The sequence below is a fragment of the Ascidiella aspersa genome, chromosome 6, assembly GCF_963924565.1.
Source record: "Ascidiella aspersa chromosome 6, kaAscAspe10.2, whole genome shotgun sequence".
Taxonomy (NCBI): Eukaryota; Metazoa; Chordata; class Ascidiacea; order Phlebobranchia; family Ascidiidae; genus Ascidiella; species Ascidiella aspersa.
Window position 1 is genome coordinate 23,642,638 of NC_139452.1, and position 18,085 is coordinate 23,660,722.

The following is an 18,085-nucleotide window of genomic DNA, read 5'->3' on the forward strand; positions in this document are numbered from 1 at the left end:
TCGGGCTTTTGGAGCGTAACGTTTTAACTTATTGTTACTCGTCTTTCGAATAGCGTATCAGTCTCGTCTTCATAAGTATTATGAAAATAATGTTTTTATCGTTCTTAGTTGTAAGGATTATACAATAGAAACGTCAATTGAAGAAATATTAAGATCAGAGTTAAAAGATCAAAAAAGACTGGCTTGTGCCGAACACCAATAGCTACATTCTGAAGTCAGATCTGTGTTCAGTGACTTTGTCTTGAATCAAACCTTTATTGATAATGACTTTCTGCAAAGTGAGCTTTTTGCCAGTACGAAATATGCCGGGCGGCGCTTTGTGACAAACCAACATCTGAGATGCAGGCATCTGGATCTAAACTTGAGTTTTTCATACCGCCCAACCCTGGTATTACAAGTTACGCAGCTGGAAAATCGTCCGTGTGTTTTGTTTCAAGCATGTCCGCCGCATATCTGGCTTGGATTGTGCAGCTAAAGAAAAACAGAGCGATTTGTAAGACATTCTAGACGCCCACCTTCCATGTCAGCCGGAGTACGAATGTCCTACTCGGTCTCACAAGTGAAGCCTCTCGATAAGCCCATACTATCGGAAGATATTAAGGTTCCTCTTACTCGAGTCCGTTAACACCTATATGCTAATAGGGAATTAGCTTGTGGGCTGAATAACTGTAATTAATTGACGATCGCGGGCCGGAAATAAAAATCTGTGTTGAACTTAATTAACTTGAATTATCGTACAGGTAATATAAACTAATATATGCAACAAAACCTGTAGGCCTAGTAAGCTTTATTAAATTGTAGATCAGTTTACAATTTTATCAAAATTTAGCTAGAATTTACATCCGCTAACATTTTAACTGTTGGCCTACAAGAAAATATGCCATTTACCGACTAGGCCTACTAATTGTAGCCTTTATAGTTCAGTGGTTCTCAACCGCCGGTGCCTGACCGGGTCAACTTTTCCGCCAGTCCGCCAAGTATATTACAATTTTGTATCTCAATAACAAAATGCAAGATGATGAAGGCTTGTCTCGTGTCCGTCAAACTTAAAACTTCGCTAGTTCCGTAATTTGCAGAACTGTGACAAAACATTGAGTTAATGGTCTACTTTGGACTTTGTCGCATGTCACAATGTTGCAAGTGTTGTGTTCAACTATTTAAAAGCAGGCTGCAACTTGTTTTGCGTTTAAGTTCCATACTTTTGTCGGAATTACATTTTGGTTGATTTTATTTTTAAAAGTCCACCGGTTTGGAAATTATGTTTTGAAATTTTACCGGTCCGTAAGCTAAAAAGTTGAGAACCACTGGCCTAGGCTACTTATAGTTCGTTTAGTAAATATTACATCACAGAAGGTCGTGGAGCACAAGAGAGGGTTGTTCTGGCCTCGGCGAGAGACTTTGGCGGTCCCTTTCGAAGGAAGGATGTACAAATGATTTAAGCAGACACGCGAAAAAGGCGATTTATGGAATGCAGCAGAAAAACTATCACTGCCGCTATAAACTTGCCTGCAAAGTCACTACAGTAGTTTGGTACTTTGTATGACTCCAAAATAAAATCCGGGTTTAGCCTGTGGTCATTTTTTATCACATCTAATCGCGGTGCTAATAGTATCGCGTATTGGCATAGGCCTACTTTGGGTGAAGAGTAGAATGACAATAACGAACATCAGACAATAGTAATAAAACAATTGGGTATTACCCCAGATTTATTTCAGTAGAAATATCTTATGTTTTTCAGTCTTTTTATAAGCGCTTACCATAATCACACAAAAATGTGAATATTGTTTTAGAAAAGTAGTAATTCCAGTTTAAACGCAATCCAAGACTGAAATGCTCAAATTATTACGTATAGGATTGGTATTGATGCCACCTAAGTATGAAACGACAACCGATATTACAAGTTTACTTCGGATCCCTAAACATTTTTTCTATTCTGGTATACCATTTGGAAAAAAAGATTAAAAATGTATATATTTATTTATTTTTGTGCACAAATAGAATTTAGAAATGTTTATTAGTGGTTATCATTTGCAACAGCTAAATTAAATGCACTTCTTACTTGGGAAAAGAAAGTTAGAACACTTTGTATTTTGTGAGGACAAACGGCCCAAGTTATCTTGCGACAAGCGTAAGCTTTCTTTGGATTTAGAATTTGACAACAGATCGAAACGTCCGAAGAAACTGATTGATTACGTGAACGATAAGATGGAAACAAAAGCAAACACAGACTTGCGATACTTCTCTACCTTTCCCCTGGCTGAAGCAAAATCACCTGTCGGCGAAAACATAATGGTATGTCAAAGTATATGGCGTTGGTATAACACTGATATTTTTATTGCTTAATAACCATAGATTATCTTTCGTCATTTTGGGGCATTATGTACAAACAATTTTATTGGTTTGGTTTTCCAGTCATTGGAAATTTTATTTAAGCATGAAAAAGTAAAAAAAATAAATACTTTCTAATTTGGTCGCATCACATTTTTATGGGCTACTAACTCAACAACAATTTGGTTGCTATGTTTGCAGCGCCTCCTTAAGAGTTTTATTAATTTTTTTTTACTTTTTTGCAGTTTTAACCATTTTTTTACTGCTAATTGTATCAAGGGTTAAGAAACCTACGGCCCGCCAACGAAAGTCATGCAACTGGGCCTGAGGCCATTTCCAAAACTTTTTTTAACTTAAAGGGAATTTTCTGCGTTTTGAGCAAATGTTTTTTTTGCATCAAGTGTAAGATGTAGTTGTCCCCTTTTCAATTGTGAAATACCCTAGTTTTATTCCTGTCTAACAGTCGTTGCGGTTGTTAAAATGTTAAACAGTCGTTGCGGTTGTTTTAAAAAGGCTCACAGATACCTAAAGTTCTAAGTTTGGCTTTGTACCACGATTAGGAAAAGCTTGCCTAACCCCAGTGGTCTAATCCAATCGGCAAAACATGTCTCATTTCTGAATGTGTTACATGACAAATTTTAGTATATGGGACATACTTCGCAGACTGGATTATTTAGTTTTTATAAACTTTAAAGCTTTTTGGGAAAAATATGTCAATATGTTTACTTATTTTGTCAGAAAACAGCGGATAAAAATGAATACTTGGACAATGAGTATTGGAAAGACACCATGCTAACATTCAGCGAAGCAAATGATACCAATCATCAAAATTACCAAGCTGAAATCCCAAGTTACAACACAAATCAATTTTGGAACAATAGACAGTTTCCTGAAATGGAATTTGAATAACTTCATTCTGTAGAACATGACCTTTGTAAAACATTATGTGCCAATCTTGTAGATTTTCATTAAGCTGTTTTGCAATATTTTTGTTTGCTAATTTTCCTTACTGTGTAACATTTGTATTCTCATGTACATTACTTGTGCACATAAATGTTGTTTTGCGACAATTTCATTTCGTTTTTGCCTAACCACTGCCACTTTTTGATTTGTTAAGGTTTGTGCTTTAGGTCATTTAAAATATGCCCCTGTATGTCTGTCGGCCAGAGCCCAAGCGTGTTGCTGATGAGAACCTTGAAAGTTTGCACTCATTCCTCCAGGTATGTTAAATTGTGTTCAGATATTTGACTGTCAATAAACTTCTTTGGCACACTGCTTATCATCATTTTTTTGCGATCAACTTCTACAAACTTATACAACCTTCTAGTTCTGTTGGAATTTGGTAGGACGCCACAATAATGTCTGGTGGCAAAACGATTAACACAGGGGTTCTTATACTTTTTTTACCGCGGACCCCGAAACTTATTTTGCTTTGCGTGGACCACGGTAGTGAGAAAAATTTAAACAAAATACGTCATTAATTGATGTCGCAATAAAAAAAAAAAGATTTATGTATTAATTTACAAATACAAATAGACTTCAGAAATATGGTGATGATTTTAGTAAAATGAAGTCTCATTACGTTCAGTGCTGAAACGTTTTATTTTTGTTGAAACTCTTTTCTTTGAAAAATTGATACACGAATATTTTGGCCTTCATGGACCCCCTAAAATTAGTTCACGGACCCCTAAGGGGCCCATGTACCCCAGTTTAAGAACCCCTGTATTAACATAAAGAACACATGCGATTCCATTTTAAGTAAAAGTGCACAGCCCAATTAAAAAAGCCTTGTTGTCCACTGGTTCAGAATAGCTAAATGGAAGCAATTGCCCCTTTTTGTTATCATATTTCAATCCAAAACCCTTCTAATTTATAATTTAGATTGAACTGGGCTCATTTGTAAACAACACTCAACTTTATTTTAATATCTTTATTTATTTTGTTAAGAGTGATATAACAACTAAAATATGCAATTTGTTTTACAGAATAACAATAAATTTTTTATTGAAAATGCCAAAGATCTTACATCCCAAGTGTCAAAGCACATCACAGAATCAGACTGTTGCCTCTTTATTGGACAAAGGGAAATTGGAAGCACTGGCATTCAAGATGATAGTGTTGGTTTGGCTTAAATTTAGAATTTATGGCTAAAGTTTTATTTTTTTAACATGTTTCATCTTTTTAGAAAATATTTCGTTATGTTACATTAGATAAAAGGTTAGAAGATAGGCAATTGTAATATAGGGTTCATTGTTCTCATGTAATTTGCTATTTTGGCCAAATGGAACCATGTAGATTAATCTATGGGAGGCGGCAGTCCCCAGATATGAGTCAAGAATGTCATTCCCTCGGCCATAATATTATTTGTGTATATCTTTTATTGGCAAAACACAGTAAGTTAGTGCTCTTATGACATAGTGTGGCATAATAAAACAACTTTTGAGTTGAATCATGCGGAAATATTCAAGGTCATTTGTAATCGCAAAAATAGATTGTATTTAATTTCCTTGATGTTGGAAAAGCTTTCAGTTCAAGGATCTCTTTGCTTGATACAACAATGTGTATCACAATTTGTTTGAAAACATAATACTGAACTCAACCGAGCCCTTCTTATATATTTTAGATATTTTTTGTTTATGGTGGGACACATACATCGCAAATTCCAAGCAAAAAAAGTTTATCACTCAATTAAATAATGTTCCCTGGGTCAGAGATAATAATGTTGCTGTCCATATGTGGAAACATCGTTACTTAATTCTGTAAAGTGCATCAAAGGCCACAGAATCCCTAGTTCTAGTTTAAATGTAAAATGCCAAAATGTTTTTAATATATATGTATCATAATATGGTGGTGATATAGTTTTTAACCTGATTTTACTGTAAAAATTTTTAACCTATATAAATATGATATGAAAAACATTCCCTTTATGCATACATAATAGGTTTCGTCGATTGGCACAGACATGATGACCACTTGTCATGCCGTGGTTGCCCGTTGTCCTTTATCCAAAGCAACCTCCCTCGGCCATTTTGATGGCATGTCTACTTCACTAGGAGTCAAAGAGATGCTAAATGCAGTGCATGACATCTCCATTCTTACCTGCCCTGAACTTTGTCACACAGAGAGTAAGTGCTTGTTTGGCTTTCCGCCTAAAATATATAAAAATTGTGATTTAAAAGTGTTGCATTTCCATGTTCCATGGACCCCCATTAACTTTGTAATCCGTAATTTTGTATTGTTGTAAAAAACAGGACTGCTTCTAAATTTATATGATACTTTATGAAATACCTCACGTTGCCCAGGTTAATAGAGTATTTACCAGTTTAATTTTAGTAGTAAAAAATTAATTACCCCTACAATAACCACGATAATGTACGAAGTATACCTGATTTTTGTCTGGTTAAACGACATGACACAATCCATCATGTTGTGGGCTCTATATCACTATGCACATTACGTTGTTACATGTTAAACTGGTAGCCTCGTGTTATAGCCCATGATTATGAAAAAATAAATGTGGCAATCAGCATATAACCACAAAGTAATGTTTATAATAGCCGAAGAACATCCTCAGAGGCATAAATAAAAGCAATTTTGTGTTTTGTGTCTGAAATACTTCACTAAAGGAAAAGCGCGATCGCGCTGTGACCATTTTAATCACTAATTTACGTGGTACCAGCCTTGTGTAAGCTTGCTGAAGCCGCATGTTTAAAAAATGTATTGAGATATTTAACATCAAATTGTCATGTTGTCTGTTTTGTTAAAGTGGAACGACTTAACACACAACCTGGGCTAAACACGTCTCAATATTTTACGCAACGGAAACCCGTGACATATATCGATCGAAAATCACTAACAAACGTAAACCGTCTGTCTTAGCAGCAATTGTTCAATTTACGCAAAATTCAAGTAAAATACGTAATTCCGGTACCATGCTGCGCCAAACGATATTTTTTCGGCATACTCAGTTTTAATTTTGCGTAGTTAAACAAACTGTAAGAAGCCGTTTGGCCTTGGTCTTAATAATAACAATTTATTCTCGGTTAGGGTTGTTGTACGTTTTTTAAGTAAGTGTCTTGATGTCTAATGAAACAATGTTAAGGAAAACGCTGCAATAAACGCAATATTTTGCGTCTCTCGGACTACCTTCAACTGCAAGAAGCTATTAAACATAAAAGCTTTAACTTTGACACATGGAATAAATTCTAACCGGCAAAAAAGTAATTACACCTACAATAACCACGATAATGTACCAAGTATATTGAGTTTTGTGCGATTAAACAAAATGACATGATCCATCATGTTGTGGGCTCTTCATCACTATTGTACATTACGTTTTAACAGTTGTGTGTTGTGTTTAAATGGAACGAATAAAAGGTCAACTCTTGGCTAAGCACGTCTCACATATTTTCCGTAACGGAAACCCGTGACATATATCGATAGGAAATCAAAAATAAAGCTTAAGTCGTAGCAGCAATTATTCAAATTGCACGAAATTCATTCAAATGCGTAATCCCGGTAGGTACAATACTGCGCCCAACGAAAGAAAATCCAGTTTTAAAACTAAATTTTCCCTTGCCAAATGGTCCTCGGATGGCCATTAGCTTGTTCCCTGTTAATCACCATTACATATTATGTTGACCCATAGCGTGTCAGTGTGCTCACATATCGCTTTATAACCGATGATTTTTAAATAACTTGTTGCAATTTAGCATGTAACCTAAAAATAATGTTCCGGATTGTGTCTAAAATAGGGCGCCGAAATACACATTTAAACAAAAACCGTTCAAAGATGCAGCCAGTGTTGTAGTGGCAACACCTTTACAATTTAGCGAAAGCAATCGTTGGCCCTACAAATACGTATTACCGGCGCCACATCATTCTCGGTTTGGTTTAGTAAATAGGCGCTAAACCAGGGGTTCTTAAACTTTTTGTACCACGGACCCCTAAAAAAAATTTTGCTTTGCATGGTCCAGCGTAGGCAAGAAATTTTTAGAGATGACGTCATACATTTATGTCATCATAATACTAACAGACATCAAAATTTTGCTGTTTCCTGTCCTAAATATGTGAAATGAAATGAAGTCTAACTATACTCAGGGCAAAAACGTTTTATTTTTAATATAGCCTACTTTTTTCGTTGAAAAATTGGATGCTAAATATACGCTAATAGTCTAATTAGGCCTTCATGAAACCCCTAAAACTAGTTCATGTAGCCCCAAGGGGTCCATGGACCCCAGTTAAAGAACCCCTGCGCCAAACCAACCGGCTCCAACGTATACGTTGGACGCAGTATGGTACCGGGATTCAATGCGAACAAACACGCAATGCGAACAATGGCTGCTACAACTTAAGATTTTACGTTTGTGAGTGGCTCCCTATCAAGATATGTCACGGGTTTTCGTTACGTAAAATATGTTTGACGTGCTTAGTCGTTGGGTATTTAATCATTCCATTTCAAATAAACACACGATATTGCAATTTGGCTACATAGTACTGTTTTAACAAAATGTAAAAAAACAATTAGGTGAATTTTAGTTTACGGCAAACAATTAGATGTTTCACATTCAATCAGATTAACGCGATAATTGATAACAGGGAGGAGCAACACATATGTTGTATAACAATTTAGACTATACGTGTTTTCCCATGACCGACGAAATGCAAAGAAACACATCAAATAATTTGAAATGTCTATTTACCGAACGTGTAGCGCAACGTGTGAAAAAAAATTATGTTTAGGTAACTTCTAAAGTTGTAAGTGATTCCCGATCGATTAACATATCACGAAATTTCGTTATAGGCGACGATGACGTTACTCTGTCTGCCTCTTTAAGATCGCATGCCAGCTACCGACCTTTCCCATTTATTACAAGAGATTTAAAAACAACAACAGTAATTTAAAAAGTGTTTAAACATCATGACGCATTGTTGGTTTACCGTTTTTTACCCTTGAAGGAAGAAAAATTGATCTTCATATAGCAGGAGGCTTTAATGATGACATGGGAGCCTCACATGATTTATCCCTTGAATTATTGCAAGAACTACATTGCATTTGTGTAGGTAAGAGAAACCCAATAATAATTACATTTTTGTGACTTCTTTTTTTAAATCTTACTTCAAGCGAGAGTGCCAACCTGTTTAAAAATATTTCAAACATGTATTTATGAAACTGTATGGAAACGCCTGCCTGAAATCCTAACACCAGGGTTTTAAGTGCAAGCAATGCATTGACTAGAAAGACTAAAACTTGCTTATGCCTTCTGTCATTCACACCTGTAGTATTACTCGACTAACTGAGCAATAAAGACTCCATGATATTTCATAGAATAATTCATACATTTTATTCTGTTTGAAAGACAAATTTCAGTTAGTTTTCTAGTTTTTAAAACAATTTATCGGACAGATCCCACCCAGACTGAGATGTTGTTGTCTATACTAAAAAAAAACTTTTTCTGTGAAGTTGTGCAAAGTTTTAAGCTTATCAGAAAGTGGTGGCTTTAGATTTAAATAGATTTTTTTCTGATAAGCTAGAATTCGGAATGGTCTGCCTACTGCCTAGCAACTAAATGGTTCAACCCTAAAAATGTCGATTACTTTTTGACAGACTTCTGCCTGGATCTTGAGATTCACCTAAAAACCTTCTGCTGCAGTCCACTGAACAACACCCTTGTGCCATTTGGGCCAGAAGGTGAACTGATAAACAGTCCCATACTGTTTAGTCTTGGAGTGAATGTGCAGACCGGGGACATATTTCCTGTGGAATTTTCTGAAAGCACAAGACAGCCATGCAAGACCCTGAGAAGTGCCAGGACGTTTCATGGGAGGGCAAAAATGACAAATATGTATAGGTTTGTATGAAGTTAGGCTAGTTTGCTTTCTTAGTTAGAAGTTTTATTGCTTTATACATTTTTTTTTCGCCCTAAAGTCGGTTACTTGGTTTCATAGTTTGTGGTAATTATGATTTCATAAAAATAAAATTAAAAAATCGAATTCCTAATTAGTATGATTTACTGGTTGCAACACGCCACTGTTTCATTAGGAGCAGGGCTGGAACTAACCGAGTCCGAGTCCGACTCCGGTCAAATGTGCGATTTTGTCGAGTCCCGACTCCGGCCCTGAATCTACAGCCTGTATTCCGCCAATTTACGTAACTTAAGTTATGTGTATATTCAGAAATCCACTTAAAGGGGTGTCATATAATTCGTTTACTCACCATACATGGTTGGAAAATGTTCACCATATGCTATTCCACCTTTAAAATTTCCAGTTGGAGGCCATATCAGTTTTAAAATTTGGACTGCGCATGTCGGACTCGGGACTCAGGTAGTTTTACGTGGTCTTACCAGAGTCTGCCTCCAGCAAAACAAACCGACACCCCGAGTCCGTCTCCGCAGCCCTGATTAGGAGCAATGATAATGTTAACCAGGTCAAACTGATTTAAATAAGAGGTACGTAAAATATTTTAACAAGAGAATATTTAGGTGGGAACAGAAGTCTATTGTTGTGGAACCGTTTACCTGGGGACCATTTCCATCTGCTGCTGAGTGGACAAAACTTCCAGATGACATTATAAAAACGTAACTGCAAAAAAGTTGTACAATTTTTGTATACCTATTTACTGTATAAAGTTTTTTAATTCCTAAAACTGTCAAACAAACAAGTATTTCTCAACAAGACATTTTTAAAAGTTAAGTTTTGTATTTTTTTATAACGTCAGTTTTGCAACATCAAATCTAAAAAACTTGACCTTTAAAAAACCGAAAAATCCAATATATGTTACTGGCTCATGTTAGGTTTTCTTTAGTGATGTTTTTATTTTACTTTTGCTGGACAAGATATTCACTTTTTTCAAAGATCTTTAAAACCTTATTTGTATAAAATAGTTTTCTGCTGACTAGAAAACCGACAACAGTTTGGGGGATTCTTTTTTCCCTACTAATTCAAATGCGTTCCATTGTAGAATGAAGTAGATACCAAGTCTATTCAAAATGTCAAACGACTAAAAATAGCCCATAAATGATTTGCAATTCACAGCATTACGCAACTGTCCTTAAAATAAACGACTTTCTGTTAATACAGGCACATGTCCACTTCACCAGAGGTAGAACCGGAAGAGTTTGTGCCTGCTATGCGATCTACCCTGCTTTTTATAGCCGACAATCCGAAGCCATTGCAGTCTTTGTTTGCTGATGGAAAACCTCTTTGCTTTCAACGGAAAGAAGCTGGTTGGATTAAATGTGAATCTTCCTGACGAGAATGAATTTATCTACCTAGGAATATTTGTTCGCATCATGAAACAATATGCAGCTTGTTCACGCGGTTTGGTCACTGTTATTATATCTTATTTATTGCCGCCGAATGTAATGTATTCTTTGCACTTAATCGTATTTTATTTTTAAAATAATGACTGGTTGCCCGCTTACCACATACAGTACCTGGTCCGTTTCCGTTCGGTCGATTAATTAATTTATAAGCCTAAACTACCAAAATAAAATTTGTCTCGTTTCAGTGTGGATTTGATCAAATTGGCTCTCGAATATTTTTTCGTCTTAACCTCGTCAGTTTTTTGTTTCAACTCGGTATTTCGCATTATGCGTCAATTCTGTGACTGCCATGGCATGGGTCTGTATTCCACCAATCGATCCTATATTATTTGCATTTACCAGTACCTATTACAATCCAATTTGTGATTTTGCCGAGGTAAGGAAAAGCAATGACGCCTCTTTAAACGAACTGCAATGCACTGATATTTCTGCAATCCAGCATACGAGCTAAATTCCATTTGTTGAGTGGTATCTTGGTCCGCCAAAACCATGTTTTGTAGTTAAAGTGTTGTGCTAACTGCATATCCATACTGTTTTATGACATTTGTGTATATTCGTTCTAATGAACAAAATTGAATTTTTCATCTGCCTAATAAACTTTTTATAGTGCTGCAGTTATTTTACATATGCTTAAATTTAACCAAAAAACTAGTAATTCAGCTGTTTAAACTAATAATACGTAGTAAAAACATAGTGTTTCAAACAATATCTCTATTCACCTCTTTCTGTATCGGATTTTGATTGATCTATTCTTACAGTCTTGCTTAAACACTCAAACATTGTGGACAAACCGTGAGGGAAATATAGAAGTAGGTAAGGAGTAAAATATTAGGAAGTTTTGTTCGGTTTATTGTAGGTTTGAACTGACAAAGATGCATTTCTGTACCTCAATTTTACCAGAAAAGAAAATCCTATGGCCGGTGCAATACATAGATCCTGAAAACGCTATTTACTGTTTCATGCTTAGGTTAAAATTCTGGACCAAACATTAGGAAGGAAAACGTTTTATTCTTAACAAAAACCTCATTCATAATCTGGAACACGCATAACAGTACAGTGAACGCAGCACAAAACGGTAACAAGCAAAACCACTAAATAAAACTTACTGCATTGAACCAACAACTTTACATTGTACACAAGCAATTCATAGGATGAAGCTAAACTCGTGTCACTTACATGTGTAAAACCGAAACATTTGTAAATTACAAAGCAACAAGTAAAATAGGCCTATCACTGTAATTTAGGATGTTTCTTTAGTAGAGTAATTAAACAAAATTTAGGCCAGTAGCACTCAAGCAGCATTTGAGCTATATGTGGAAAATAAAGTCCTTGATTAGTTCAAAACCAAAAACGGAAAAATACTATAGTCAAAAAAACGAACAGAATAAATATAAGCCACTTTAAAAAGGTTTTTCTAAAACAGTGAATCAAACTTCGTATCAGACACTTTGCCCAAGTAATATTTTTGCAATCGTAACGCTGATAATATTTACAATTCTCTACAATTCGTTATGCTCTGCAGATGTTTCTGGCTTCGTTTTAGTATAGAAGTCGCCTTCAGGTCCTTCACCCAAGAAAGGTTTCAGCATTTCAGCTGGTGTATCATACACCTCTTGTGCAGTGACAATACCATTTTTGTCTTTATCCAATATCTCAAAAAAGGCATTCAAATCCTGAAAAAAAATAACAATAATCAAAAGGATTTATAGTTATAAAAGTGTTGTTATAATAAAACCTTTGATGGATATGATAGGACAAGTGTTGAATAACTAAGAAACAAAAACTGTTTAAAAATGTTTACAGAACATTATATTTATTGTATCTGCACTAGCTTGGTTTATAGCAGGGTTTCTCTAACGTGGCCCTTGGCCCCCCTGGGGGGTCACGGAGCTGTGATTGGGGGGCCACGAGCATAATTCGCTTAGCAGGGTCATTATTTTTTAAATTTGACAGTTAACTCAAATTTGTATTTTTTTTTTTAATCCAATTCAGCCGTTTATATCGGGTAAAAAAAATTTGTTCGTTTCATCGCGGAAAGTTTTGCCTAGTCGTAAATCTGCGATTGGCAAGATTCACGCCGCCTATCGCTGCGGCGAAACAATTCGCCTCGTGCAGCCTAATAACGTGGCGTGGCGTGGCGTGTTTTTTCGGGCGAGCAATAACTTTCTGATAACAGTCGCCAGATTATTAAGTGTCCATCAAATGCTGCTGGGCGAGCAACTAACGTTCAATGCCAGGTGAAGAGATTTCGAATTTTTTAAAGGGCGTTAAGTTGCAAAAGAACCACTCCATCGTAAAGCGCGCAAAATGCGCTACGGGGTTACTCAAGGTAAACTTTAGGCTAATATTCAGGGAGGTAATACGCCACAGCGTATTTGTCAAGTAATAGTAACGCATAATGGCAGCATATTATTTGGACTGCCTAATTAACGTATCATATTTGTAATGAAGTAGAAATGAAACACTACAATGTTTTGCACTGCACTCAATGGGGGTTTCTATCACGTTCTAGGTTCTTGTTTAGTTTTTCGTGTAGTTATGCATTCTAATTTAAACAATTTCTTTAAGTGGCATTTGTTTAGAATCTTAATCATTTGTTATTTATTTTTTCGACTACAATATACATATATTAGCATTAGTTTTTAAAAAATTATTAGATTTGTTACTCTAAATTCGAAACCGTTTGTTATAGAAAAATAAAATACCTTTGGATTCTACTTTGCAGCATGCTGCGGAGTCGGAGTCAGACGCGGGACTCGAGTAAGACCGCGTAAAACCCCCCGAGTCCCGAATCCGACGTGCGCGTGCGCAGTTTTAAAATTTAAAACTGTTAAGGCGGCAAAATCTAAGTTGTAAAAGTGTAATAGCAAATGGTGAAAATATTTTAACTATATAATGCGGGTGGATCAATTATGACACCAATATGAGTCACTCTAAGTTAGTTGCGTAAATGGGTGAAATACAGGCTGTAGAGTCAGAGCTGGACTCGGGTGTATTTTTTTGGCCGAAGTCGGACTCGATAGTCGGACTCTGGTTGTTTTTAACCGGCTCCGCAGCCCTGCTTGCAGATTCCTACTCGCCAGATAAAACATTTTTGTTATGAATAGTTTAATTATGTCACCATTTTTTGCTGTCTATCAGATATTCGTACCCACTACTCAGCAAGAAGACCGTTGTAATGTGCGTTTAATTGGCAACTATACCTATCTTTGCGAAGCTAGACTTTCTGATCAGGCGTGCATAAAACGAAAGTTAGAAATCGTCTTGACGTATATAATGACATTCGCTTGTCTTAATACGAAACAGAACTGAGTGAAAACATGGCGGAGTACAAGAAAAAGCTTGGCAATGAATAACTAAGTTAATTTAAAGTAAAATGACTGCATGGTTTGTTAAATTAATAAAAAGTAAGTGCTTTTATTCGTTAGACTTCGTTAATGTATTGGTTATTAACGTGTGGTAGTAAAACAAGTGAAAACACATTAAATACTATGCTAGTTGTTTTTTTAATCAAGGGGGCCACGAAGGTTAAAAGCTTTTTAAAGGGGGCCACGGAGCACAAAAAATTGAGAACCACTGGTTTATAGTGTGGATATGCTTAAAGACGTTTTTAACATCACCGATAAATACAAATAGTATAGAGTGACATGGGCACCTCATAAATATTTTAGGCACCGAAAATGACACGATTTAGGAAATGTTTGAAAGTAACAAATCTCACTTGCGTTGCAGCTGCAGGCAACAAAATCTTTTTAGGATGTACTTTTATTTACCAAGTTAATTTTTTGCTGTGTCAAAAAACAGAAAATCCACTCATTTTAAGATAGTATTTTAAATATGCAAGTTAATATACGCTGCAGGCAAAAATGTAAATATCATGGGTGTCTTATGATGTATGTAAAGGGTGGCATGTGGCAGAAGGTCACAGGTTTAACACCTGGATAATACAAGATTCTCAATTTTTAGCACAAGGCAATATTGTTTAAAAGTCAATGGGATAATTAATTGGGATGTTGATGATTTGAGATTTTTTAGTTCATGCAAAACTAATACAGCTCTGCAAAGTATGTGCGAATTTAACACTCACAAATTGTTTACAACAGTCCCAACGCCAGTTTGACCACTCTGTGGTGACCAGTATTTATCAAACATTTTCACCTGGCGCATCACTGCTTTCTGAACATAATTGCACCCAATTGTTTTTTTTAAATCAGAGTCCAATAACTGTCTTCAGTTACAAATGAATTGAAAGGATAAGCTTTACCTAATATCACTAAATTTACAATTTACAGGTGCTTGCAAACCCCTAACCACTGTGGTAAGCCAACAGTTACAAAACAATTAATTAGTATAAAACAACTTACAGGTATATCATCAGTTTCCATAATAGTAGGAAACCTGGATAAAAAATCTTCTTTGGTTACTGATCGAGTTTTTTCATCAAATGTTTCAAACAATAATGGTCTACAGAAATGTAAAAATAATTAGGTTCCTAACAAATTTCATACAAAAATAAATAATACCTGTTCAAATTTAACTTCTACTTTCAAAGTTAAAAAAATAAATTACCTTTACATTTGTTAAAACGACTTATTCTACTTGTGCATATCGTCTTTTATATGCAATCATTTACAAAAAAATAGATTTTTAAGGTGCCTGATGCTAAATCAGCGTGTTTAATGTAGTGTTTTAAACTTGTTACCTATTTACTCTGCTCATAAACTATGCTAATAAAAGTAAAACAAGGTACATGGTGTGTAGACTTGTAGACACACAACCATATATGAACACATTACACGAAAATATTACCTTGATTGCTCTATTGGATCTGCCATTTTGTGGTTAAAGAGTGCATCGTAATTTGATAATTGATCCACTTGTTTTTCACATTCAGCACGCTTCGGCAAGTCATACATTGAATTCCACCAAATGTTTATTGCTAAGTTTCTTGACATTGATGAGTTAACATGATGGTACCAACTACAAGTTAAAAGAGAAAAGTTTTTAATGTGATTTTGTTTACTCATTCAATAACACCCTGCTACAAACTTAAGGATAGATGCAATTTACAATTAATCAGAGTTGGATCAATTACATTAATTCAGTTCTATTACAATTACTCCCTTAAATATTTCAATTACAAAATTACCTTAAAAACTGTAATTAATTACATCAATTACAATTTTCAGCATTGAAACTTTTCTCAAATATTAATGTATTGAGCCAAAATTTTTGCAAATTACATTAAAACCTGTAATTAATTACATTAATTAAAATTCCAAATTACAATTGATCCAACTCTGCAATTAATCATTATGAAACCTATGAACACATAAACAGTTACTAAATTCATAAGTAAAATCTTAAGTTAATTAAATGTACATATCTGATGAATAAGCTTTTTATATTTCTTTGGCTTTGATTGTCAGATTAGGAAATGCTTTGGTACCTGAAATCTGCTTAATAAAATCGGCAACATTTCCAGGTGAAAACATGTACATATATGACCAACAAATATCAATAAAAATCCCACAGACCACAATAACAACTACTGCATACCTTAAAGGTATATAAAAACAATCACCAGCCTGCATCTCGGCCCGAAACCATTCCAGCTTAGAAAGAGTTGGGAATTTATACATATCAACTTTTTCAACATCTACACTGCTGTAGCCCCCATCAAGTACATCAATTGGAACCAAGTCTTTGTGTTTCTAAGAAAGTAAACAAATGTAACCAGGCTGGATGGCATAAACATACCACAAGCTTATAAATTTAAATTTTAAGACAAACAATTATAAACTTTTGAAAGTATGTGTGCCAACTAAGTTTCATCAGTTTTACACCTATTTCAAACTTTACTATTTATTTTTTGTTGCAACTTTTTGAGGCAGCTTAACTTTTAAATAAGTAGAAAAACGCTTGGTTAACTCAGCTATCAGCATTACCGGTACACATACTTACTCTGTCAACCATATATAGCTCTTTTGAACCATCATATAAACAATTGATGTTCTCAAAGTTATCATTGTGAAGAACTGATTTTGTACCGCCAGAAGAAAACCACATGACAGCTGTACTTAAGTAATCAGTGAATCCTCCACACAACAGACATTTTGGAAGAAACACTTCCTCTAAATAACAATTAAAGTAAAAATTTGCAGCATAACAACTTTGCAACTGTTGGAATGGTAATAATCCTGCAGTTTTAAAAATAACAGTTTATCCATTTGCTTACTTGTCATTGGATTTGGTGGCAAAACATCCTGGACGAGATAAATATCACTTTTTGCATAGATACTTAAAAACTTTTTGTAACTCATATCTTGAACACCGAGACTGCGGTTTTCCTTTTTTCCCTCTTCTGCTTGAACACTCCATTTTCCATACTTAGTTCTAAAATTATCAAATGGTGGGGGAACAATTAAAATTTTTGATAAGCAGGTTTATTTCAGCATAAATATTATTTATAAAATCAAAATTAAGGTAAATTGGATATAAGAAAGAGCTAGTAGTATCTTGGCTGAAACTGTAAAGCTGAGTTGAATGTTGTTTCCATGTTTCTTTATTTTATATTACTTCTTTATTGAATATTACTTTCGCAAAATTGGTTAATAGATAATAATGTGAGCACACTTCCATATTTTTCAGTTAATAGATATTATGAAGAAACATTTAGGCAAATCAAGTTTTTCTCAAGCTAAATGTGAGGCATCAAAGATACAAAGCAAAATTAATCTCTTTGGTATGTATTTACAAAATATTCACTGACTTACTTTAAATATTCATCATCCTTCCAATTATCGAAACTTGGAAAAAGTTTGGCAGCTCCTTTAAACAAAACCGGCTTACTTACACTAACATAATTGTCATAAAATTCTAAAGGGTTTGGAATATAATCTAGAACATCGACTGAACGTGGAGGTGCATGGGAACCAATGGGCTTCATATGACCAGGTGGGTCATCACCATTAACGAAAGAGCAGTATGTTAAAATCAGACAAACTAAAAGTAAACTTGTTGCCATCATGTTAAAAACCAAGGCAATGCAGATGTAACTAAAGAGGTAAAATGCAACAATTAAACTATGAAATAAGCTAAACATGTCAACAAAAATGGGTAGTCCCATAGGTCATTTAAAACAGCAATTTCCAAATCTCAACACAGTTTAAAGTTTTGATCACTAAATCATCGTCTAGAAAAAATTGCCACAAGCTAAACGAGTATTTCCTATTACATTTTGTGAAAACAGGTTTAAATTAAACCCATTTCATTATTTGTTTTAGAAGTATTTTGGTGAGCTGCAATGTTTTGCCTTTTCAAATAAATTACATTATTGTTTTGCTGTTATTCGTAAGTACTTACATCTCATTAATTGCACTAAAGCTAAAAAGCATTTATTTAATTACAAGACCTCTTCAAAACGAACT

The 18,085-nt window shown here is 34.9% G+C and overlaps 2 protein-coding genes across 2 annotated transcripts; one reads left to right on the forward strand and one right to left on the reverse strand.

Moving 5' to 3' along the window:
* Positions 1–4,316: 4,316 nt before the first annotated feature.
* On the forward strand, positions 4,317–11,264 carry LOC146140891 (protein N-terminal asparagine amidohydrolase-like). The gene is made up of 6 exons (XM_083392058.1): positions 4,317–4,445; positions 5,270–5,453; positions 8,287–8,391; positions 8,936–9,179; positions 9,813–9,908; positions 10,411–11,264. The coding sequence occupies exons 2-6, from the start codon at positions 5,291–5,293 to the stop codon at positions 10,580–10,582; spliced, it is 780 nt and encodes a 259-aa protein (XP_083248184.1). The 5' UTR covers positions 4,317–4,445; positions 5,270–5,290; the 3' UTR covers positions 10,583–11,264.
* A 469-nt stretch (positions 11,265–11,733) lies between these two features.
* LOC146140892 (bifunctional peptidase and (3S)-lysyl hydroxylase JMJD7-like) lies at positions 11,734–17,708 on the reverse strand. The gene is made up of 7 exons (XM_083391827.1): positions 17,432–17,708; positions 16,894–17,051; positions 16,620–16,789; positions 16,215–16,369; positions 15,465–15,635; positions 15,020–15,119; positions 11,734–12,328 (listed from the first exon to the last, which is right to left on the reverse strand). The coding sequence occupies exons 1-7, from the start codon at positions 17,683–17,685 to the stop codon at positions 12,155–12,157; spliced, it is 1,182 nt and encodes a 393-aa protein (XP_083247953.1). The 5' UTR covers positions 17,686–17,708; the 3' UTR covers positions 11,734–12,154.
* Positions 17,709–18,085: the final 377 nt, after the last annotated feature.

Coding starts and splice junctions, on each gene's coding strand:
- LOC146140892 (XM_083391827.1), bottom strand. CDS start 17,685: ATGATGGCAACAAGTTTACTTTTAGTTTGTCTGATTTTAACATACTGC. Junction 16,790..16,893: donor GCCACCAAATCCAATGACAA/GTAAGCAAATGG, acceptor ATTGTTATTTAG/AGGAAGTGTTTCTTCCAAAA. Junction 16,370..16,619: donor AGCTATATATGGTTGACAGA/GTAAGTATGTGT, acceptor TTACTTTCTTAG/AAACACAAAGACTTGGTTCC.
- LOC146140891 (XM_083392058.1), top strand. CDS start 5,291: ATGATGACCACTTGTCATGCCGTGGTTGCCCGTTGTCCTTTATCCAAA. Junction 8,392..8,935: donor ACTACATTGCATTTGTGTAG/GTAAGAGAAACC, acceptor ACTTTTTGACAG/ACTTCTGCCTGGATCTTGAG. Junction 9,909..10,410: donor CCAGATGACATTATAAAAAC/GTAACTGCAAAA, acceptor CTGTTAATACAG/GCACATGTCCACTTCACCAG.